Source organism: Carcharodon carcharias (genome assembly GCF_017639515.1).
Source record: "Carcharodon carcharias isolate sCarCar2 chromosome 40 unlocalized genomic scaffold, sCarCar2.pri SUPER_40_unloc_1, whole genome shotgun sequence".
NCBI classification, from domain to species: Eukaryota; Metazoa; Chordata; class Chondrichthyes; order Lamniformes; family Lamnidae; genus Carcharodon; species Carcharodon carcharias.
Window position 1 is genome coordinate 2,268,580 of NW_024470849.1, and position 23,045 is coordinate 2,291,624.

Here is a 23,045-nt window from a genome sequence, read left to right on the forward strand (position 1 = left end):
GCACAGGCACACACACGGACAGACACAGACACACACACACACAGCCACGCACAGAGACATGGACCCAGGATGGGGTGACTGCCTCACTCACCCATTCAGGAGCCTGCACTATTCACCTGGAACATTTTGATCATGTCTTCACAGTTCCTCTGCTGAGCGACATCACACAGCTTGGCCGTGATGTCAATTCGGCGACAGATGTCCATATCGACCTTCATCGCTTTCTCCTGGATCTTCGTATCCAGGTCAGAAAGATTCTGGGAGAGGTGAGAGGCATTGGAATTATCCTGAGTGCACTGGCTGGACCCAGAGCCCACTGGCCGGAACCAGAGCCCACTGGTTGGACCCAGAGCCCACTGGTTGGACCCAGAGCCCACTAGCTGGACCCAGAGCCCACTAGCAAGTCCCAGAGCCCACTGGCTGGACCCAGAGCCCACTGGCTGGACCCAAAACCCACTGGCTGGGCCCAGAGCCCACTGGCTGGACCCAGAACCCACTGGATGGACCCAGAGCTCACTGGTTTGAGTCAAAACCCACCGGCTTGAACCAAAACCCACTGGCTGGACCCAGAGGCCACCGGCTGGACCCAGAACCTACTGGCTGGACCCAGAGCCCACTGGTTGGACCCAAAATCCACTGGCTTGACCCTGAACTCACTGGCTCGGCCCTGAACTCACTGGCTAGACCCTGGACACAACAGAGACAGCCTCAATTCACCGGAAAGACCCAAAATCCACTGTGGGGACCCTGAAGTCACTCAATGCACTGGATAGGTCCTGAACTCACTGGATAGTCCCTTAAAACAACTGGACAGACACTGAATCAATTGGATACACCCTGAAGCCACGGTATAAGTCCTGAAACTACTGGATAGGACCTAGACCACTAGGTAGAACCTACATCGATTTGCTGGGTAAGGAGTCCACTCCCATAGCATCAGGATCACTGGAAATATACTGAAATCACTGGATAGGAGAAAATATTTACTGGGTAGAAGGTTTCGTCACTGGATAGACCCCCAATCCATTGGAGAAACCCCGAATACACTGGACAGACCTCAACTCCACTAGATAGACACCGAAACCACTGGATAGACAATAAATTCACTGGTTGGACCCCAAATCCATTGGACAGAACCTGAATCCACCGCATCAGCCCTGAATCCAATGGATAGGCCCTGAATTTGCTGGATGGACCATTATTCCATTGGATAGACCCCAAATTCAATCCCTAGATCCTGAATCCATAAGGGGGGATGCTGAATTCACTGAATAGACCCTGAATCCACTGGATATACACCACACCAACTGTACAGATCCTGAATCCACTGGATATACCCCAAATCCACTGTACAGATCCTGAATCCACTGGATATAACCCAAATCCACTGTACAGATCCTGAATCCACTGGATATACCCCAAATCCACTGTACAGATCCTGAATCCACTGGATATACACCAAATCCACTGTACAGATCCTGAATCCACTGGATATACCCCAAATCCACTGTACAGATCCTGAATCCACTGGATATACCCCAAATCCACTGTACAGATCCTGAATCCACTGGATATACCCCAAATCCACTGTACAGATCCTGAATCCACTGGATATACCCCAAATCCACTGTACAGATCCTGAATCCACTGGATATACCCCAAATCCACTGTACAGATCCTGAATCCACTGGATATACCCCAAATCCACTGTACAGATCCTGAATCCACTGGATATACCCCAAATCCACTGTACAGATCCTGAATCCACTGGATATACCCCAAATCCACTGTACAGATCCTGAATCCACTGGATATACCCCAAATCCACTGTACAGATCCTGAATCCACTGGATGGGCCTGAATCCCTGGGGCCTGGGTTTCCCCTCTCCCTGGGGACTCCCCCTCTCCCTTGGGGGTCTCCCCTCTCCCTGGGGACTCCCCCTCTCCCTTGGGGGGTTTCCCCCTCTCCCTTGGGGGTCCTGTTCTTCCTTGGGGGTCCCCCACTCCATTGGGGGAGGGGTCTCTCCTCTCCCTGTGGGATTCCCCCCTCTACCGGGGGTTCCCCCACTCCCTCTGGGGGTCCCCCTCTCGCCCTGGGGGGTTCCCCTCTCCCTGGGTGTTCCCCCCTCCCCCCAGGGGGTGGTCCCCCTCTCTCCCTAGGGGGTCCACCCTCTCCCTTGGGGGGGATCCCCCCCCTCTCCCCGAGGTTCCCCCTCCCTCTGTGCGTCCCCCCTACTCCCTTGGGTGTTCCCCCTCTCCCCCTGGGTTTTCCCCCTACTCCCTTGGGTGTTCCCCCCCTCCCCCTGGGTGTTCCCCCCACTCCCTTGGTGGTTCCCCCCCGCCTCTCCCCCCATGTGTCCCCCCTACTCCATTGGGTGTTCCCCCTCTCCCCCTCGGTGTTCCCCCCACTCCATTGGGTGTTCCTCCTCTCCCCCTCAGTGTTCCCCCTACTCCCTTGGGTGTTCCCCCTCTCCCCCTCGGTGTTCCCCCTACTCCCTTGGGTGTTCCCCCTCTCCCCCTGGGTGTTCCCCCTACTCCCTTGGGTGTTCCCCCTCTCCCCCTGGGTGTTCCCCCCACTCCCTTGGTGGTTCCCCCCCTCTCCCCCTTGGGTGTTCTCCCCCACTCCCTTGGGTGTTTCCCCCCCCCCCCCCGCCACCTTCCCCTGGGGGTTTCCCCCTTCCCCCGCTCACTCACATTACTCATGAGGCCTTTGAAAAGCACCAGCTCTGCCTTTAGCTCCTGCACTTTCATCACCAGCTCCTCCTGTGCTACCTCGGCTTCTTGAGATTCCTGCAACAACCAATCAGAGAGCACCATTACGATAACCAGCGAAGGGCATGGGAAGATCCCAGGGGAGGGTCTCGAATCGGGGGCGAGGGTGCATGAGTTAAGGGAGGGACTGGCGTTAAGGCTCAGGGCCGTGGAGTTAAGACTTATAATTCGGGCAAATTTAAGGGTTAATACGAGGGGTGGGTTTATGGTTAGGGTAGATGTGGTGGTTCGGTCTATAGTTAGGGTTTGGCTTAGGGTTGGGTTTATGGTTAGGGTAGATGTTCTGGTTTGGCCTATAGTTAGGGTTTGGGTTGGGTTTATGGTTAGGGTAGATGTTCTGGTTCGGCCTATAGTTAGGGTTTGGGTTAGGGTTGGGTTTATGGTTAGGGTAGATGTTCTGGTTTGGCCTATAGTTAGGGTTTGGGTTGGGTTTATGGTTAGGGTAGATGTTCTGGTTTGGCCTATAGTTAGGGGTTGGGTTGGGTTTATGGTTAGGGTAGATGTTCTGGTTTGGCCTATAGTTAGGGTTTGGGATAGGGTTGGGTTTATGGTTAGGGTAGATGTGGTGGTTTGGTCTATAGTTAGGGTTTGGGTTAGGGTTGGGTTTATGGTTAGGGTAGATGTTCTGGTTTGGCCTATAGTTAGGGTTTGGGGTGGGTTTATGGTTAGGGTAGATGTTCTGGTTCGGCCTATAGTTAGAGTTTGGGTTAGGGTTGGGTTTATGGTTAGGGTAGATGTGGTGGTTCTGCCTATAGTTAGGGTTTGGGTTAGGGTTGGATTTATGGTTAGGGTAGAAGTTCTGGTTCAGCCTATAGTTAGGGTTTGGGTTTGGGTTGGGTTTAGGGTTAGGGTAGATGTTCTGGTTTGGCCTATAGTTAGTGCTTGGCTTTGGGTTGGGTTTAGGGTTAGGGTAGATGTTCTGGTTCGGCCTACAGTTAGGGTTTGGTTTAGGGTTGGGTTTATGGTTACGGTAGATGTGGTGGTTCGGTCTATAGTTAGGGTTTGGGTTAGGTTTGGGTTTATGGTTAGGGTAGATGTTCTGGTTCGGCCTATAGTTAGGGTTTGGGTTAGGGTTGGGTTTATGGTTAGGGTAGATGTGGTGGTTCTGCCTATAATTAGGGTTTGGGTTAGGGTTGGGTTGATGGTTAGGGTAGATGTGGTGGTTCGGTCTATAGTTAGGGTTTATGGTTAGGGTTGGGCTTATGGTTAGGGTAGATGTTCTGGTTCAGCCTATAGTTAGGGTTTGGGTAAGGGTTGGGTTTAGGGTTAGGGTAGATGTTCTGGTTCAGCCTATAGTTAGGGTTTGGGTTAGGGTTGCGTTTATGGTTAGTGTAGATGTGGTGGTTCTGACTATAGTTAGGGTTTGGGTTAGGGTTGGGTTTATGGTTAGGGTAGATGTGGTGGTTCGGTCTATAGTTAGGGTTTGGCTTAGTGTTGGGTTGAGGGTTAGGGTAGATATTGTGGTTCGGTCTATAGTTAGGGTTTGGTTTACGGTTGGGTTTATGGTTAGGGTAGATGTTCTGGTTCAGCCTATAGTTAGGGTTTGGGTTAGGGTTGGGTTTAGGGTTAGGGTAGATGTTCTGGTTCTGCCTATAGATAGGGTTTGGGTTTGGGTTGGATTTATGGTTAGGGTAGATGTGGTGGTTCGGCCTATAGTTAGGGTTTGGGTTAGGGTTGGGTTTATGGTTAGGGTAAATGTTCTGGTTTGGCCTATAGTTAGGGTTTGGGTTGGGTATATGGTTAGGGTAGATGTTCTGGTTCGGCCTATAGTTAGGGTTTGCGTTAGGGTTGGGTTTATGGTTAGGGTAGATGTGGTGCTTCAGTCTATAGTTAGGGTTTGGGTTAGGGTTGGGTTAATGGTTAGGGTAGATGTGGTGGTTTGGTCTATAGTTAGGGTTTGGGTTAGGGTTGGGTTTATGGTTAGGGTAGATGTTCTGGTTTGGCCTATAGTTAGGGTTTGGGGTGGGTTTATGGTTAGGGTAGATGTTCTGGTTCGGCCTATAGTTAGAGTTTGGGTTAGGGTTGGGTTTATGGTTAGGGTAGATGTGGTGGTTCTGCCTATAGTTAGGGTTTGGGTTAGGGTTGGATTTATGGTTAGGGTAGAAGTTCTGGTTCAGCCTATAGTTAGGGTTTGGGTTTGGGTTGGGTTTAGGGTTAGGGTAGATGTTCTGGTTTGGCCTATAGTTAGTGTTTGGCTTTGGGTTGGGTTTAGGGTTAGGGTAGATGTTCTGGTTCGGCCTACAGTTAGGGTTTGGTTTAGGGTTGGGTTTATGGTTACGGTAGATGTGGTAGTTCGGTCTCTAGTTAGGGTTTGGGTTAGGTTTGGGTTTATGGTTAGGGTAGATGTTCTGGTTCGGCCTATAGTTAGGGTTTGGGTTAGGGTTGGGTTTAGAGTTAGGGTAGATGTTCTGGTTCAGCCTATAGTTAGGGTTTGGGTTAGGGTTGCGTTTATGGTTAGTGTAGATGTGGTGGTTCTGACTATAGTTAGGGTTTGGGTTAGGGTTGGGTTTATGGTTAGGGTAGATGTGGTGGTTCGGTCTATAGTTAGGGTTTGGCTTAGGGTTGGGTTGAGGGTTAGGGTAGATATTGTGGTTCGGTCTATAGTTAGGGTTTGGTTTAGGGTTGGGTTTATGGTTAGGGTAGATGTTCTGGTTCAGCCTATAGTTAGGGTTTGGGTTAGGGTTGGGTTTAGGGTTAGGGTAGATGTTCTGGTTCTGCCTATAGATAGGGTTTGGGTTTGGGTTGGATTTATGGTTAGGGTAGATGTGGTGGTTCGGCCTATAGTTAGGGTTTGGGTTAGGGTTGGGTTTATGGTTAGGGTAAATGTTCTGGTTTGGCCTATAGTTAGGGTTTGGGTTGGGTATATGGTTAGGGTAGATGTTCTGGTTCGGCCTATAGTTAGGGTTTGCGTTAGGGTTGGGTTTATGGTTAGGGTAGATGTGGTGCTTCAGTCTATAGTTAAGGTTTGGGTTAGGGTTGGGTTAATGGTTAGGGTAGATGTGGTGGTTTGGTCTATAGTTAGGGTTTGGGTTGGGGTTGGGTTTATGGTTAAGGTAGATGTTCTGGTTTGGCCTATATTTGGTGTTTGGGTTAGGGTTGTGTTTATGGTTAGGGTAGATGTTCTGGTTCGGCCTATAGTTAGGGTTTGGGTTTGGGTTGGGTTTAGGGTTAGGGTAGATGTTCTGGTTTGGCCTATAGTTAGTGTTTGGGTTAATGGTTAGGGTAGATGTGCTGGTTCGGTCTATAGTTAGGGTTTGGATTAGAGTCGGGTTTATGGTAAGGGTAGATGTGGTGGTTCTGCCTATAGTTAGGGTTTGGGTTAGGGTTGGGTTTATGGTTAGGGTAGATGTTCTGGTTTGGCCTATAGTTAGGGTTTGGGTTAGGGTTGGGTTTATGGTTAGTGTAGATGTGGTGGTTCTGCCTATAGTTAGGGTTTCGGTTAGGGTTGGGTTGATGTTTAGGGTAGATATTGTGGTTCGGTCTATAGTTAGGGTCTGGTTTACGGTTGGGTTTATGGTTAGGGTAGATGTTCTGGTTCGGCCTATAGTTAGGGTTTGGGTTAGGGTTGGGTTTAGTGTTCGGGTAGATGTTCTGGTTCTGCCTAAAGATAGGGTTTGGGTTTGGGTTGGGTTTATGGTTAGGGTAAATGTTCTGGTTTGGCCTATAGTTAGGGTTTGGGTTGGGTATATGGTTAGGGTAGATGTTCTGGTTCGGCCTATAGTTAGGGTTTGCGTTAGGGTTGGGTTTATGGTTAGGGTAGATGTGGTGCTTCAGTCTATAGTTAGGGTTTGGGTTAGGGTTGGGTTAATGGTTAGGGTAGATGTGGTGGTTTGGTCTATAGTTAGGGTTTGGGTTAGGGTTGGGTTTATGGTTAGGGTAGATGTTCTGGTTTGGCCTATAGTTAGGGTTTGGGGTGGGTTTATGGTTAGGGTAGATGTTCTGGTTCGGCCTATAGTTAGAGTTTGGGTTAGGGTTGGGTTTATGGTTAGGGTAGATGTGGTGGTTCTACCTATAGTTAGGGTTTGGGTTAGGGTTGGATTTATGGTTAGGGTAGATGTTCTGGTTCAGCCTATAGTTAGGGTTTGGGTTTGGGTTGGGTTTAGGGTTAGGGTAGATGTTCTGGTTTGGCCTATAGTTAGTGTTTGGCTTTGGGTTGGGTTTAGGGTTAGGGTAGATGTTCTGGTTCGGTCTACAGTTAGGGTTTGGTTTAGGGTTGGGATTATGGTTACGGTAGATGTGGTAGTTCGGTCTCTAGTTAGGGTTTGGGTTAGGTTTGGGTTTATGGTTAGGGTAGATGTTCTGGTTCGGCCTATAGTTAGGGTTTGGGTTAGGGTTGGGTTTAGAGTTAGGGTAGATGTTCTGGTTCAGCCTATAGTTAGGGTTTGGGTTAGGGTTGCGTTTATGGTTAGTGTAGATGTGGTGGTTCTGACTATAGTTAGGGTTTGGGTTAGGGTTGGGTTTATGGTTAGGGTAGATGTGGTGGTTCGGTCTATAGTTAGGGTTTGGCTTAGGGTTGGGTTGAGGGTTAGGGTAGATATTGTGGTTCGGTCTATAGTTAGGGTTTGGTTTACGGTTGGGTTTATGGTTAGGGTAGATGTTCTGGTTCAGCCTATAGTTAGGGTTTGGGTTAGGGTTGGGTTTAGGGTTAGGGTAGATGTTCTGGTTCTGCCTATAGATAGGGTTTGGGTTTGGGTTGGATTTATGGTTAGGGTAGATGTGGTGGTTCGGCCTATAGTTAGGGTTTGGGTTAGGGTTGGGTTTATGGTTAGGGTAAATGTTCTGGTTTGGCCTATAGTTAGGGTTTGGGTTGGGTATATGGTTAGGGTAGATGTTCTGGTTCGGCCTATAGTTAGGGTTTGCGTTAGGGTTGGGTTTATGGTTAGGGTAGATGTGGTGCTTCAGTCTATAGTTAGGGTTTGGGTTAGGGTTGGGTTAATGGTTAGGGTAGATGTGGTGGTTTGGTCTATAGTTAGGGTTTGGGTTGGGGTTGGGTTTATGGTTAAGGTAGATGTTCTGGTTTGGCCTATATTTGGTGTTTGGGTTAGGGTTGTGTTTATGGTTAGGGTAGATGTTCTGGTTCGGCCTATAGTTAGGGTTTGGGTTTGGGTTGGGTTTAGGGTTAGGGTAGATGTTCTGGTTTGGCCTATAGTTAGTGTTTGGGTTAATGGTTAGGGTAGATGTGCTGGTTCGGTCTATAGTTAGGGTTTGGATTAGAGTCGGGTTTATGGTAAGGGTAGATGTGGTGGTTCTGCCTATAGTTAGGGTTTGGGTTAGGGTTGGGTTTATGGTTAGGGTAGATGTTCTGGTTTGGCCTATAGTTAGGGTTTGGGTTAGGGTTGGGTTTATGGTTAGTGTAGATGTGGTGGTTCTGCCTATAGTTAGGGTTTCGGTTAGGGTTGGGTTGATGTTTAGGGTAGATATTGTGGTTCGGTCTATAGTTAGGGTCTGGTTTACGGTTGGATTTATGGTTAGGGTAGATGTTCTGGTTCGACCTATAGTTAGGGTTTGGGTTAGGGTTGGGTTTAGTGTTCGGGTAGATGTTCTGGTTCTGCCTAAAGATAGGGTTTGGGTTTGGGTTGGATTTATGGTTAGGGTAGATGTGGTGGTTCGGCCTATAGTTAGGGTTTGTTTTAGGGTTGGGTTTATGGTTAGGGTAAATGTTCTGGTTTGGCATTTAGTTAGGGTTTGGGTTGGGTTTATGGTTAGGGTAGATGTTCTGGTTCGGCCTATAGTTAGGGTTTGCGTTAGGGTTGGGTTTATGGTTAGGGTAGATGTGGTGCTTCAGTCTATAGTTAGGGTTTGGGTTAGGGTTGGGTTTATGGTTAGGGTAGATCTGGTGGTTTGGTCTATAGTTAGGGTTTGGTTTAGGGTTGAGTTTATGGTTAGGGTAGATGTTCTGGTTCGGCCTATAGTTCGGGTTTGGGTTTGGGTTGGGTTTAGGGTTAGGGTAGATGTTCTGGTTTGGCCTATAGTTAGTGTTTGGGTTAATGGTTAGGGTAGATGTGCTGGTTCGGTCTATAGTTAGGGTTTGGATTAGAGTCGGGTTTATGGTTAGGGTAGATGTAGTGCTTCAGTCTATAGTTAGGGTTTGGGTTAGGGTTGGGTTAATGGTTAGGGTAGATGTGGTGGTTTGGTCTATAGTTAGGGTTTGGGTTGGGGTTGGGTTTATGGTTAAGGTAGATGTTCTGGTTTGGCCTATAGTTGGTGTTTGGGTTAGGGTTGTGTTTATGGTTAGGGTAGATGTTCTGGTTCGGCCTATAGTTAGGGTTTGGGTTAGGGTTGGGTTTATGGTTAGGGTAGATGTTCTGGTTTGGCCTATAGTTAGTGTTTGGGTTAGGGTTGGGTTTATGGTTAGGGTAGATGTTCTGGTTTGGCCTATAGTTAGGGTTTGGGGTGGGTTTATGGTTAGGGTAGATGTTCTGGTTCGGCCTATAGTTAGAGTTTGGGTTAGGGTTGGGTTTATGGTTAGGGTAGATGTGGTGGTTCTGCCTATAGTTAGGGTTTGGGTTAGGGTTGGATTAATGGTTAGGGTAGAAGTTCTGGTTCAGCCTATAGTTAGGGTTTGGGTTTGGGTTGGGTTTAGGGTTAGGGTAGATGTTCTGGTTTGGCCTATAGTTAGTGTTTGGCTTTGGGTTGGGTTTAGGGTTAGGGTAGATGTTCTGGTTCGGCCTACAGTTAGGGTTTGGTTTAGGGTTGGGTGTATGGTTACGGTAGATGTGGTGGTTCGGTCTATAGTTAGGGTTTGGGTTAGGTTTGGGTTTATGGTTAGGGTAGATGTTCTGGTTCGGCCTATAGTTAGGGTTTGGGTTAGGGTTGGGTTTATGGTTAGGGTAGATGTGGTGGTTCTGCCTATAATTAGGGTTTGGGTTAGGGTTGGGTTGATGGTTAGGGTAGATGTGGTGGTTCGGTCTATAGTTAGGGTTTATGGTTAGGGTTGGGCTTATGGTTAGGGTAGATGTTCTGGTTCAGCCTATAGTTAGGGTTTGGGTAAGGGTTGGGTTTAGGGTTAGGGTAGATGTTCTGGTTCAGCCTATAGTTAGGGTTTGGGTTAGGGTTGCGTTTATGGTTAGTGTAGATGTGGTGGTTCTGACTATAGTTAGGGTTTGGGTTAGGGTTAGGTTTATGGTTAGGGTAGATGTGGTGGTTCGGTCTATAGTTAGGGTTTGGCTTAGGGTTGGGTTGAGGGTTAGGGTAGATATTGTGGTTCGGTCTATAGTTAGGGTTTGGTTTACGGTTGGGTTTATGGTTAGGGTAGATGTTCTGGTTCAGCCTATAGTTAGGGTTTGGGTTAGGGTTGGGTTTAGGGTTAGGGTAGATGTTCTGGTTCTGCCTATAGATAGGGTTTGGGTTTGGGTTGGATTTATGGTTAGGGTAGATGTGGTGGTTCGGCCTATAGTTAGGGTTTGGGTTAGGGTTGGGTTTATGGTTAGGGTAAATGTTCTGGTTCGGCCTATAGTTAGGGTTTGCGTTAGGGTTGGGTTTATGGTTAGGGTAGATGTGGTGCTTCAGTCTATAGTTAGGGTTTGGGTTAGGGTTGGGTTAATGGTTAGGGTAGATGTGGTGGTTTGGTCTATAGTTAGGGTTTGGGTTAGGGTTGGGTTTATGGTTAGGGTAGATGTTCTGGTTTGGCCTATAGTTAGGGTTTGGGGTGGGTTTATGGTTAGGGTAGATGTTCTGGTTCGGCCTATAGTTAGAGTTTGGGTTAGGGTTGGGTTTATGGTTAGGGTAGATGTGGTGGTTCTACCTATAGTTAGGGTTTGGGTTAGGGTTGGATTTATGGTTAGGGTAGAAGTTCTGGTTCAGCCTATAGTTAGGGTTTGGGTTTGGGTTGGGTTTAGGGTTAGGGTAGATGTTCTGGTTTGGCCTATAGTTAGTGTTTGGCTTTGGGTTGGGTTTAGGGTTAGGGTAGATGTTCTGGTTCGGCCTACAGTTAGGGTTTGGTTTAGGGTTGGGTTTATGGTTACGGTAGATGTGGTAGTACGGTCTCTAGTTAGGGTTTGGGTTAGGTTTGGGTTTATGGTTAGGGTAGATGTTCTGGTTCGGCCTATAGTTAGGGTTTGGGTTAGGGTTGGGTTTAGAGTTAGGGTAGATGTTCTGGTTCCGCCTATAGTTAGGGTTTGGGTTAGGGTTGCGTTTATGGTTAGTGTAGATGTGGTGGTTCTGACTATAGTTAGGGTTTGGGTTAGGGTTGGGTTTATGGTTAGGGTAGATGTGGTGGTTCGGTCTATAGTTAGGGTTTGGCTTAGGGTTGGGTTGAGGGTTAGGGTAGATATTGTGGTTCGGTCTATAGTTAGGGTTTGGTTTACGGTTGGGTTTATGGTTAGGGTAGATGTTCTGGTTCAGCCTATAGTTAGGGTTTGGGTTAGGGTTGGGTTTAGGGTTAGGGTAGATGTTCTGGTTCTGCCTATAGATAGGGTTTGGGTTTGGGTTGGATTTATGGTTAGGGTAGATGTGGTGGTTCGGCCTATAGTTAGGGTTTGGGTTAGGGTTGGGTTTATGGTTAGGGTAAATGTTCTGGTTTGGCCTATAGTTAGGGTTTGGGTTGGGTATATGGTTAGGGTAGATGTTCTGGTTCGGCCTATAGTTAGGGTTTGCGTTAGGGTTGGGTTTATGGTTAGGGTAGATGTAGTGCTTCAGTCTATAGTTAGGGTTTGGGTTAGGGTTGGGTTAATGGTTAGGGTAGATGTGGTGGTTTGGTCTATAGTTAGGGTTTGGGTTGGGGTTGGGTTTATGGTTAAGGTAGATGTTCTGGTTTGGCCTATAGTTGGTGTTTGGGTTAGGGTTGTGTTTATGGTTAGGGTAGATGTTCTGGTTCGGCCTATAGTTAGGGTTTGGGTTTGGGTTGGGTTTAGGGTTAGGGTAGATGTTCTGGTTTGGCCTATAGTTAGTGTTTGGGTTAATGGTTAGGGTAGATGTGCTGGTTCGGTCTATAGTTAGGGTTTGGATTAGAGTCGGGTTTATGGTAAGGGTAGATGTGGTGGTTCTGCCTATAGTTAGGGTTTGGGTTAGGGTTGGGTTTATGGTTAGGGTAGATGTTCTGGTTTGGCCTATAGTTAGGGTTTGGGTTAGGGTTGGGTTTATGGTTAGTGTAGATGTGGTGGTTCTGCCTATAGTTAGGGTTTCGGTTAGGGTTGGGTTGATGTTTAGGGTAGATATTGTGGTTCGGTCTATAGTTAGGGTCTGGTTTACGGTTGGGTTTATGGTTAGGGTAGATGTTCTGGTTCGGCCTATAGTTAGGGTTTGGGTTAGGGTTGGGTTTAGTGTTCGGGTAGATGTTCTGGTTCTGCCTAAAGATAGGGTTTGGGTTTGGGTTGGATTTATGGTTAGGGTAGATGTGGTGGTTCGGCCTATAGTTAGGGTTTGTTTTAGGGTTGGGTTTATGGTTAGGGTAAATGTTCTGGTTTGGCATATAGTTAGGGTTTGGGTTGGGTTTATGGTTAGGGTAGATGTTCTGGTTCGGCCTATAGTTAGGGTTTGCGTTAGGGTTGGGTTTATGGTTAGGGTAGATGTGGTGCTTCAGTCTATAGTTAGGGTTTGGGTTAGGGTTGGGTTTATGGTTAGGGTAGATCTGGTGGTTTGGTCTATAGTTAGGGTTTGGTTTAGGGTTGAGTTTATGGTTAGGGTAGATGTTCTGGTTCGGCCTATATAGTTAGGGTTGGGTTAGGGTTGGGTTAATGGTTAGGGTAGATGTGGTGGTTTGGTCTATAGTTAGGGTTTGGGTTGGGGTTGGGTTTATGGTTAAGGTAGATGTTCTGGTTTGGCCTATATTTGGTGTTTGGGTTAGGGTTGTGTTTATGGTTAGGGTAGATGTTCTGGTTCGGCCTATAGTTAGGGTTTGGGTTTGGGTTGGGTTTAGGGTTAGGGTAGATGTTCTGGTTTGGCCTATAGTTAGTGTTTGGGTTAATGGTTAGGGTAGATGTGCTGGTTCGGTCTATAGTTAGGGTTTGGATTAGAGTCGGGTTTATGGTAAGGGTAGATGTGGTGGTTCTGCCTATAGTTAGGGTTTGGGTTAGGGTTGGGTTTATGGTTAGGGTAGATGTTCTGGTTTGGCCTATAGTTAGGGTTTGGGTTAGGGTTGGGTTTATGGTTAGTGTAGATGTGGTGGTTCTGCCTATAGTTAGGGTGTCGGTTAGGGTTGGGTTGATGTTTAGGGTAGATATTGTGGTTCGGTCTATAGTTAGGGTCTGGTTTATGGTTGGATTTATGGTTAGGGTAGATGTTCTGGTTCGACCTATAGTTAGGGTTTGGGTTAGGGTTGGGTTTAGTGTTCGGGTAGATGTTCTGGTTCTGCCTAAAGATAGGGTTTGGGTTTGGGTTGGATTTATGGTTAGGGTAGATGTGGTGGTTCGGCCTATAGTTAGGGTTTGTTTTAGGGTTGGGTTTATGGTTAGGGTAAATGTTCTGGTTTGGCATATAGTTAGGGTTTGGGTTGGGTTTATGGTTAGGGTAGATTTTCTGGTTCGGCCTATAGTTAGGGTTTGCGTTAGGGTTGGGTTTATGGTTAGGGTAGATGTGGTGCTTCAGTCTATAGTTAGGGTTTGGGTTAGGGTTGGGTTTATGGTTAGGGTAGATCTGGTGGTTTGGTCTATTGTTAGGGTTTGGTTTAGGGTTGGGTTTATGGTTAGGGTAGATGTTCTGGTTCGGCCTATAGTTCGGGTTTGGGTTTGGGTTGGGTTTAGGGTTAGGGTAGATGTTCTGGTTTGGCCTATAGTTAGTGTTTGGGTTAATGGTTAGGGTAGATGTGCTGGTTCGGTCTATAGTTAGGGTTTGGATTAGAGTCGGGTTTATGGTTAGGGTAGATGTGGTGGTTCTGCCTATAGTTAGGGTTTGGGTTAGGGTTGGGTTTATGGTTAGGGTAGATGTTCTGGTTTGGCCTATAGTTAGGGTTTGGGGTGGGTTTATGGTTAGGGTAGATGTTCTGGTTCGGCCTATAGTTAGAGTTTGGGTTAGGGTTGGGTTTATGGTTAGGGTAGATGTGGTGGTTCTGCCTATAGTTAGGGTTTGGGTTAGGGTTGGATTTATGGTTAGGGTAGAAGTTCTGGTTCAGCCTATAGTTATGGTTTGGCTTTGGGTTGGGTTTAGGGTTAGGGTAGATGTTCTGGTTCGGCCTACAGTTAGGGTTTGGTTTAGGGTTGGGTTTATGGTTACGGTAGATGTGGTAGTTCGGTCTCTAGTTAGGGTTTGGGTTAGGTTTGGGTTTATGGTTAGGGTAGATGTTCTGGTTCGGCCTATAGTTAGGGTTTGGGTTAGGGTTGGGTTTATGGTTAGGGTAGATGTGGTGGTTCTGCCTATAATTAGGGTTTGGGTTAGGGTTGGGTTGATGGTTAGGGTAGATGTGGTGGTTCGGTCTATAGTTAGGGTTTATGGTTAGGTTTGGGCTTATGGTTAGGGTAGATGTTCTGGTTCAGCCTATAGTTAGGGTTTGGGTTAGGGTTGGGTTTAGAGTTAGGGTAGATGTTCTGGTTCAGCCTATAGTTAGGGTTTGGGTTAGGGTTGCGTTTATGGTTAGTGTAGATGTGGTGGTTCTGACTATAGTTAGGGTTTGGGTTAGGGTTAGGTTTATGGTTAGGGTAGATGTGGTGGTTCGGTCTATAGTTAGGGTTTGGCTTAGGGTTGGGTTGAGGGTTAGGGTAGATATTGTGGTTCGGTCTATAGTTAGGGTTTGGTTTACGGTTGGGTTTATGGTTAGGGTAGATGTTCTGGTTCAGCCTATAGTTAGGGTTTGGGTTAGGGTTGGGTTTAGGGTTAGGGTAGATGTTCTGGTTCTGCCTATAGATAGGGTTTGGGTTTGGGTTGGATTTATGGTTAGGGTAGATGTGGTGGTTCGGCCTATAGTTAAGGTTTGGGTTAGGGTTGGGTTTATGGTAAGGGTAAATGTTCTGGTTTGGCCTATAGTTAGGGTTTGGGTTGGGTATATGGTTAGGGTAGATGGTCTGGTTCGGCCTATAGTTAGGGTTTGCATTAGGGTTGGGTTTATGGTTAGGGTAGATGTGGTGCTTCAGTCTATAGTTAGGGTTTGGGTTAGGGTTGGGTTAATGGTTAGGGTAGATGTGGTGGTTTGGTCTATAGTTAGGGTTTGGGTTGGGGTTGGGTTTATGGTTAAGGTAGATGTTCTGGTTTGGCCTATAGTTGGTGTTTGGGTTAGGGTTGTGTTTATGGTTAGGGTAGATGTTCTGGTTCGGCCTATAGTTAGGGTTTGGGTTTGGGTTGGGTTTAGGGTTAGGGTAGATGTTCTGGTTTGGCCTATAGTTAGTGTTTGGGTTAATGGTTAGGGTAGATGTGCTGGTTCGGTCTATAGTTAGGGTTTGGATTAGAGTCGGGTTTATGGTAAGGGTAGATGTGGTGGTTCTGCCTATAGTTAGGGTTTGGGTTAGGGTTGGGTTTATGGTTAGGGTAGATGTTCTGGTTTGGCCTATAGTTAGGGTTTGGGTTAGGGTTGGGTTTATGGTTAGTGTAGATGTGGTGGTTCTGCCTATAGTTAGGGTTTCGGTTAGGGTTGGGTTGATGGTTAGGGTAGATATTGTGGTTCGGCCTATAGTTAGGGTTTGGGTTAGGGTTGGGTTTAGGGTTCGGGTAGATGTTCTGGTTCTGCCTAAAGATAGGGTTTGGGTTTGGGTTGGATTTATGGTTAGGGTAGATGTGGTGGTTCGGCCTATAGTTAGGGTTTGTTTTAGGGTTGGGTTTATGGTTAGGGTAAATGTTCTGGTTTGGCATATAGTTAGGGTTTGGGTTGGGTTTATGGTTAGGGTAGATGTTCTGGTTCGGCCTATAGTTAGGGTTTGCGTTAGGGTTGGGTTTATGGTTAGGGTATATGTGGTGCTTCAGTCTATAGTTAGGGTTTGGGTTAGGGTTGGGTTTATGGTTAGGGTAGATCTGGTGGTTTGGTCTATAGTTAGGGTTTGGTTTAGGGTTGGGTTTATGGTTAGGGTAGATGTTCTGGTTCGGCCTATAGTTCGGGTTTGGGTTTGGGTTGGGTTTAGGGTTAGGGTAGATGTTCTGGTTTGGCCTATAGTTAGTGTTTGGGTTAATGGTTAGGGTAGATGTGCTGGTTTGGTCTATAGTTAGGGTTTGGATTAGAGTCGGGTTTATGGTTAGGGTAGATGTGGTGGTTCTGCCTATAGTTAGGGTTTGGGTTAGGGTTGGGTTTATGGTTAGGGTAGATGTTCTGGTTTGGCCTATAGTTAGGGTTTGGGGTGGGTTTATGGTTAGGGTAGATGTTCTGGTTCGGCCTATAGTTAGAGTTTGGGTTAGGGTTGGGTTTATGGTTAGGGTAGATGTGGTGGTTCTGCCTATAGTTAGGGTTTGGGTTAGGGTTGGATTTATGGTTAGGGTAGAAGTTCTGGTTCAGCCTATAGTTAGGGTTTGGGTTTGGGTTGGGTTTAGGGTTAGGGTAGATGTTCTGGTTTGGCCTATAGTTAGTGTTTGGCTTTGGGTTGGGTTTAGGGTTAGGGTAGATGTTCTGGTTCGGCCTACAGTTAGGGTTTGGTTTAGGGTTGGGTTTATGGTTATGGTAGATGTGGTAGTTCGGTCTCTAGTTAGGGTTTGGGTTAGGTTTGGGTTTATGGTTAGGGTAGATGTTCTGGTTCGGCCTATAGTTAGGGTTTGGGTTAGGGTTGGGTTTATGGTTAGGGTAGATGTGGTGGTTCTGCCTATAATTAGGGTTTGGGTTAGGGTTGGGTTGATGGTTAGGGTAGATGTGGTGGTTCGGTCTATAGTTAGGGTTTATGGTTAGGTTTGGGCTTATGGTTAGGGTAGATGTTCTGGTTCAGCCTATAGTTAGGGTTTGGGTTAGGGTTGGGTTTAGAGTTAGGGTAGATGTTCTGGTTCAGCCTATAGTTAGGGTTTGGGTTAGGGTTGCGTTTATGGTTAGTGTAGATGTGGTGGTTCTGACTATAGTTAGGGTTTGGGTTAGGGTTGGGTTTATGGTTAGGGTAGATGTGGTGCTTCGGTCTATAGTTAGGGTTTGGGTTAGGGTTGGGTTTATGGTTAGGGTAGATGTTCTGGTTCGGCCTATAGTTAGGGTTTGGGTTAGGGTTGGGTTTATGGTTAGGGTAGATGTTCTGGTTCAGCCTATAGTTAGGGTTTAGGTTAGGCTTGGGTTTATGGTTGGGGTAGTTGTGGTGGTTCAGCCTATAGTTATGGTTTGGGTTGGGTTTAGGGTTAGGGTAGATGTTCTGGTTCAGCCTATAGTTAGGGTTTAGGTTAGGGTTGGGTTTATGGTTAGGGTAGATGTGGTGGTTCTGCCTATAGTTAGGGTTTGGGTTAGGGTTGGGATTATGGTTAGGGTAGATGTGGTGGTTCTGCCTATAATTAGGGTTTGGGTTAGGGTTGGGTTTAGGGTTAGGGTAGATGTTCTGGTTCAGCCTATAGTTAGGGTTTGGGTTATGGTTGGTTTTATGGTTAGTGTGTATGTTGTGGTTCAGTCTATAGTTAGGGTTTGGGTTGGGTTTTTGGTTAGGGTACATATTGTGGTGTGGCCTATAGTTAGGGTTAGTGGTTGGTTTATGGTTAGGGTAGATATGGTCGTTCGGCCTAAAGTTAGGGTTTGGGTTAGGGTTGGGTTTATGGTTAGGGTAGATGTTGTGGTTCAGCCTACAGTTAGGGTTTGGGTTAGGGTTGGGTTTATGGTTAGGTAGATGTGGTGCTTCGGTCTATAGTTAGGGTTTTGGGTTAGGGTTGGGTTTATGTTTAGGGTAGATGTTCTGGTTCGGCCTATAGTTAGGGTTTGGGTTAGGGTTGGGTTTATGGTTAGGGTAGATGTTCTGGTTCAGCCTATAGTTAGGGTTTAGGTTAGGGTTGGGTTTATGGTTGGGGTAGTTGTGGTGGTTCTGCCTATAGTTAGGGTTTGGGGTGGGGTTGGGTTTATGGTTAGGGTAGATGTGGTGGTTCTGCCTATAGTTAGGGTTTGGGTTAGGGTTGGGTTTATGGTTAGGGTAGATGTCGTGGTTCTGCCTATAATTAGGGTGTGGGTTAGGGTTGGGTTTAGGGTTAGGGTAGATGTTCTGGTTCAGCCTATAGTTAGGGTTTGGGTTATGGTTGGGTTTATGGTTAGTGTGTATGTTGTGGTTCAGTCTATAGTTAGGGTTTGGGTTGGGTTTATGGTTAGGGTACATATTGTGGTTTGGCCTATAGTTAGGGTTTGGGGTGGGTTTATGGTTAGGGCAGATATGGTGGTTCGGCCTATAGTTAGGGTTTGGGTTAGGGTTGGGTTTATGGTTAGGGTAGATGTTGTGGTTCGGTCTATAGTTAGGGTTTGGGTTAGGGTTGGGTTTATGGTTAGGGTAGATGTTCTGGTTCGGCCTATAGTTAGGGTTTGGGTTAGGGTTGGGTTTATGGTTAGGGTAGATGCCCTGGTTCAGCCTATAGTTAGGGTTTAGGTTAGGGTTGGTTTTATGGTTGGGGTAGTTGTTGTAGTTCTGCCTATAGTTAGGGTTTGGAGTGCGGTTGGGTTTATGGTTAGGGTAGATGTGGTGGTTCTGCCTGTAGTTAGGGTTTGGGTTAGTGTTGGTTTTATGGTTAGGGTAGATGTTCTGGTTCAGCCTATATTAGGGTTTGTGTTAGGGTTGGGTTTATGGTTAGGGTAGATGTGGTGGTTCAGCCTATAGTTAGGGTTTGGGTTGGGGTTTAGGGTTAGGGTAGATGTTCTGGTTCAGCCTATAGTTAGGTTTTAGGTTAGGGTTGCGTTTATGGTTAGGGTAGATGTGGTGGTTCGGCCTATAGTTAGGGTTTGGGGTGGGTTTAAGGTTAGGGTCGATGTTCTGATTCAGCCTATAGTTAAGGTTAGGGTTGGGGTTATGGTTAGGGTAGATGTTCTGGTTCGGTCTATAGTTAGGGGTTGGGTTAGGGTTGGGTTTATGGTTAGGGTAGAGGTGGTGGTTCGGTCTATAGTTAGGGTTTGGCTTAGGGTTGGGTTGAGGGTTAGGGTAGATATTGTGGTTCGGTCTATAGTTAGGGTTTGGTTTACGGTTGGGTTTATGGTTAGGGTAGATGTTCTGGTTCAGCCTATAGTTAGGGTTTGGGTTAGGGTTGGGTTTAGGGTTAGGGTAGATGTTCTGGTTCTGCCTATAGATAGGGTTTGGGTTTGGGTTGGATTTATGGTTAGGGTAGATGTGGTGGTTCGGCCTATAGTTAGGGTTTGGGTTAGGGTTGGGTTTATGGTTAGGGTAAATGTTCTGGTTTGGCGTATAGTTAGGGTTTGGGTTGGCTATATGGTTAGGGTAGATGTTCTGGTTCGGCCTATAGTTAGGGTTTGCGTTAGGGTTGGGTTTATGGTTAGGGTAGATGTGGTGCTTCAGTCTATAGTTAGGGTTTGTGTTAGGGTTGGGTTAATGGTTAGGGTAGATGTGGTGGTTTGATCTATAGTTAGGGTTTGGGTTAGGGTTGGGTTTATGGTTAGGGTAGATGTTCTGGTTTGGCCTATAGTTAGGGTTTGGGGTGGGTTTATGGTTAGGGTAGATGTTCTGGTTCGGCCTATAGTTAGAGTTTGGGTTAGGGTTGGGTTTATGGTTAGGGTAGATGTGGTGGTTCTGCCTATAGTTAGGGTTTGGGTTAGGGTTGGATTTATGGTTAGGGTAGAAGTTCTGGTTCAGCCTATAGTTAGGGTTTGGGTTTGGGTTGGGTTTAGGGTTAGGGTAGATGTTCTGGTTTGGCCTATAGTTAGTGTTTGGCTTTGGGTTGGGTTTAGGGTTAGGGTAGATGTTCTGGTTCGGCCTACAGTTAGGGTTTGGTTTAGGGTTGGGTTTATGGTTACGGTAGATGTGGTGGTTCGGTCTATAGTTAGGGTTTGGGTTAGGTTTGGGTTTATGGTTAGGGTAGATGTTCTGGTTCGGCCTATAGTTAGGGTTTGGGTTAGGGTTGGGTTTATGGTTAGGGTAGATGTGGTGGTTCTGCCTATAATTAGGGTTTGGGTTAGGGTTGGGTTGATGGTTAGGGTAGATGTGGTGGTTCGGTCTATAGTTAGGGTTTATGGTTAGGTTGGGCTTATGGTTAGGGTAGATGTTCTGGTTCAGCCTATAGTTAGGGTTTGGGTTAGGGTTGGGTTTAGGGTTAGGGTAGACGTTCTGGTTCAGCCTATAGTTAGGGTTTGGGTTAGGGTTGCGGTTATGGTTAGTGTAGATGTGGTGGTTCTGACTATAGTTAGGGTTTGGGTTAGGGTTGGGTTTATGGTTAGGGTAGATGTGGTGGTTCGGTCTATAGTTAGGGTTTGGCTTAGGGTTGGGTTGAGGGTTAGGGTAGATATTGTGGTTCGGTCTATAGTTAGGGTTTGGTTTACGGTTCGGTTTATGGTTAGGGTAGATGTTCTGGTTCAGCCTATAGTTAGGGTTTGTGTTAGGGTTGGGTTTAGGGTTAGGGTAGATGTTCTGGTTCTGCCTATAGATAGGGTTTGGGTTTGGGTTGGATTTATGGTTAGGGTAGATGTGGTGGTTCGGCCTATAGTTAGGGTTTGGGTTAGGGTTGGGTTTATGGTTAGGGTAAATGTTCTGGTTTGGCCTATAGTTAGGGTTTGGGTTGGGTATATGGTTAGGGTAGATGTTCTGGTTCGGCCTATAGTTAGGGTTTGCGTTAGGGTTGGGTTTATGGTTAGGGTAGATGTGGTGCTTCAGTCTATAGTTAGGGTTTGGGTTAGGGTTGGGTTAATGGTTAGGGTAGATGTGGTGGTTTGGTCTATTGTTAGGGTTTGGGTTAGGGTTGGGTTTATGGTTAAGGTAGATGTTCTAGTTTGGCCTATAGTTGGTGTTTGGGTTAGGGTTGTGTTTATGGTTAGGGTAGATGTTCTGGTTCGGCCTATAGTTAGGGTTTGGGTTTGGGTTGGGTTTAGGGTTAGGGTAGATGTTCTGGTTTGGCCTATAGTTAGTGTTTGGGTTAATGGTTAGGGTAGATGTGCTGGTTCGGTCTATAGTTAGGTTTTGGATTAGAGTCGGGTTTATGGTTAGGGTAGATGTGGTGGTTCTGCCTATAGTTAGGGTTTGGGTTAGGGTTGGGTTTATGGTTAGGGTAGATGTTCTGGTTTGGCCTATAGTTAGGGTTTGGGTTAGGGTTGGGTTTATGGTTAGTGTAGATGTGGTGGTTCTGCCTATAGTTAGGGTTTCGGTTAGGGTTGGGTTGATGGTTAGGGTAGATATTGTGGTTCGGTCTATAGTTAGGGTCTGGTTTACGGTTGGGTTTATGGTTAGGGTAGATGTTCTGGTTCGGCCTATAGTTAGGGTTTGGGTTAGGGTTGGGTTTAGGGTTCGGGTAGATGTTCTGGTTCTGCCTAAAGATAGGGTTTGGGTTTGGGTTGGATTTATGGTTAGTGTAGATGTGGTGGTTCGGCCTATAGTTAGGGTTTGTTTTAGGGTTGGGTTTATGGTTAGGGTAAATGTTCTGGTTTGGCATATAGTTAGGGTTTGGGTTGGGTATATGGTTAGGGTAGATGTTCTGGTTCGGCCTATAGTTAGGGTTTGCGTTAGGGTTGGGTTTATGGTTAGGGTAGATGTGGTGCTTCAGTCTATAGTTAGGGTTTGGGTTAGGGTTGGGTTAATGGTTAGGGTAGATGTGGTGGTTTGGTCTATTGTTAGGGTTTGGGTTAGGGTTGGGTTTATGGTTAGGGTAGAAGTTCTGGTTCAGCCTATAGTTAGGGTTTAGGTTAGGGTTGGGTTTATGGTTGGGGTAGTTGTGGTGGTTCTGCCTATAGTTAGGGTTTGGGGTGGGGTTGGGTTTATGGTTAGGGTAGATGTGGTGGTTCTGCCTGTAGTTAGGGTTTGGGTTAGTGTTGGTTTTATGGTTAGGGTAGATGTTCTGGTTCAGCCTATATTAGGGTTTGGGTTAGGGTTGGGTTTATGGTTAGGGTAGATGTGGTGGTTCAGCCTATAGTTAGGGTTTGGGTTGGGTTTAGGGTTAGGGTAGATGTTCTGGTTCAGCCTATAGTTAGGGTTTAGTTTAGGGTTGGGTTTATGGTTAGGGTAGATGTGGTGGTTCAGCCTATAGTTAGGGTTTGGGTTGGGTAAATGGTTAGGGTAGATGTTCTGGTTCGGCCTATAGTTAGGGTTTGCGTTAGGGTTGGGTTTATGGTTAGGGTAGATGTGGTGCTTCAGTCTATAGTTAGGGTTTGGGTTAGGGTTGGGTTAATGGTTAGGGTAGATGTGGTGGTTTGGTCTATAGTTAGGGTTTGGGTTAGGGTTGGGTTTATGGTTAGGGTAGATGTTCTGGTTTGGCCTATAGTTAGGGTTTGGGGTGGGTTTATGGTTAGGGTAGATGTTCTGGTTCAGCCTATAGTTAGGGTTTGGGTTAGGGTTGGGTTTAGGGTTAGGGTAGATGTTCTGGTTCTGCCTATAGATAGGGTTTGGGTTTGGGTTGGATTTATGGTTAGGATAGATGTGGTGGTTCGGCCTATAGTTAGGGTTTGGGTTAGGGTTGGGTTTATGGTTAGGGTAAATGTTCTGGTTTGGCCTATAGTTAGGGTTTGGGTTGGGTATATGGTTAGGGTAGATGTTCTGGTTCGGCCTATAGTTAGGGTTTGCGTTAGGGTTGGGTTTATGGTTAGGGTAGATGTGGTGCTTCAGTCTATAGTTAGGGTTTGGGTTAGGGTTGGGTTAATGGTTAGGGTAGATGTGGTGGTTTGGTCTATAGTTAGGGTTTGGGTTAGGGTTGGGTTTATGGTTAGGGTAGATGTTCTGGTTCGGCCTATAGTTAGGGTTTGCGTTAGGGTTGGGTTTATGGTTAGGGTAGATGTTCTGGTTCGGCCTATAGTTAGAGTTTGGGTTAGGGTTGGGTTTATGGTTAGGGTAGATGTGGTGGTTCTGCCTATAGTTAGGGTTTGGGTTAGGGTTGGATTTATGGTTAGGGTAGAAGTTCTGGTTCAGCCTATAGTTAGGGTTTGGGTTTGGGTTGGGTTTAGGGTTAGGGTAGATGTTCTGGTTTGGCCTATAGTTAGTGTTTGGCTTTGGGTTGGGTTTAGGGTTAGGGTAGATGTTCTGGTTCGGCCTACAGTTAGGGTTTGGTTTAGGGTTGGGTTTATGGTTACGGTAGATGTGGTGGTTCGGTCTATAGTTAGGGTTTGGGTTAGGTTTGGGTTTATGGTTAGGGTAGATGTTCTGGTTCGGCCTATAGTTAGGGTTTGGGTTAGGGTTGGGTTTATGGTTAGGGTAGATGTGGTGGTTCTGCCTATAATTAGGGTTTGGGTTAGGGTTGGGTTGATGGTTAGGGTAGATGTGGTGGTTCGGTCTATAGTTAGGGTTTATGGTTAGGGTTGGGCTTATGGTTAGGGTAGATGTTCTGGTTCAGCCTATAGTTAG

General features: G+C 46.6%; 1 protein-coding gene across 1 annotated transcript in view; it reads right to left on the reverse strand.

Annotated features, from left to right (window-relative positions):
* Positions 1–23,045, reverse strand: part of LOC121275013 (non-homologous end joining factor IFFO1-like) — a gene marked incomplete at its 5' end in the record, with an annotated part of 217,784 nt that overhangs the window by 103,376 nt on the left and 91,363 nt on the right. The window contains 2 exons of the mRNA XM_041182406.1: positions 117–257; positions 2,695–2,790. Of these exons, the coding sequence (XP_041038340.1) occupies positions 117–257; positions 2,695–2,790 (237 nt within the window). The remainder of the gene's footprint in view (positions 1–116; positions 258–2,694; positions 2,791–23,045) is intronic.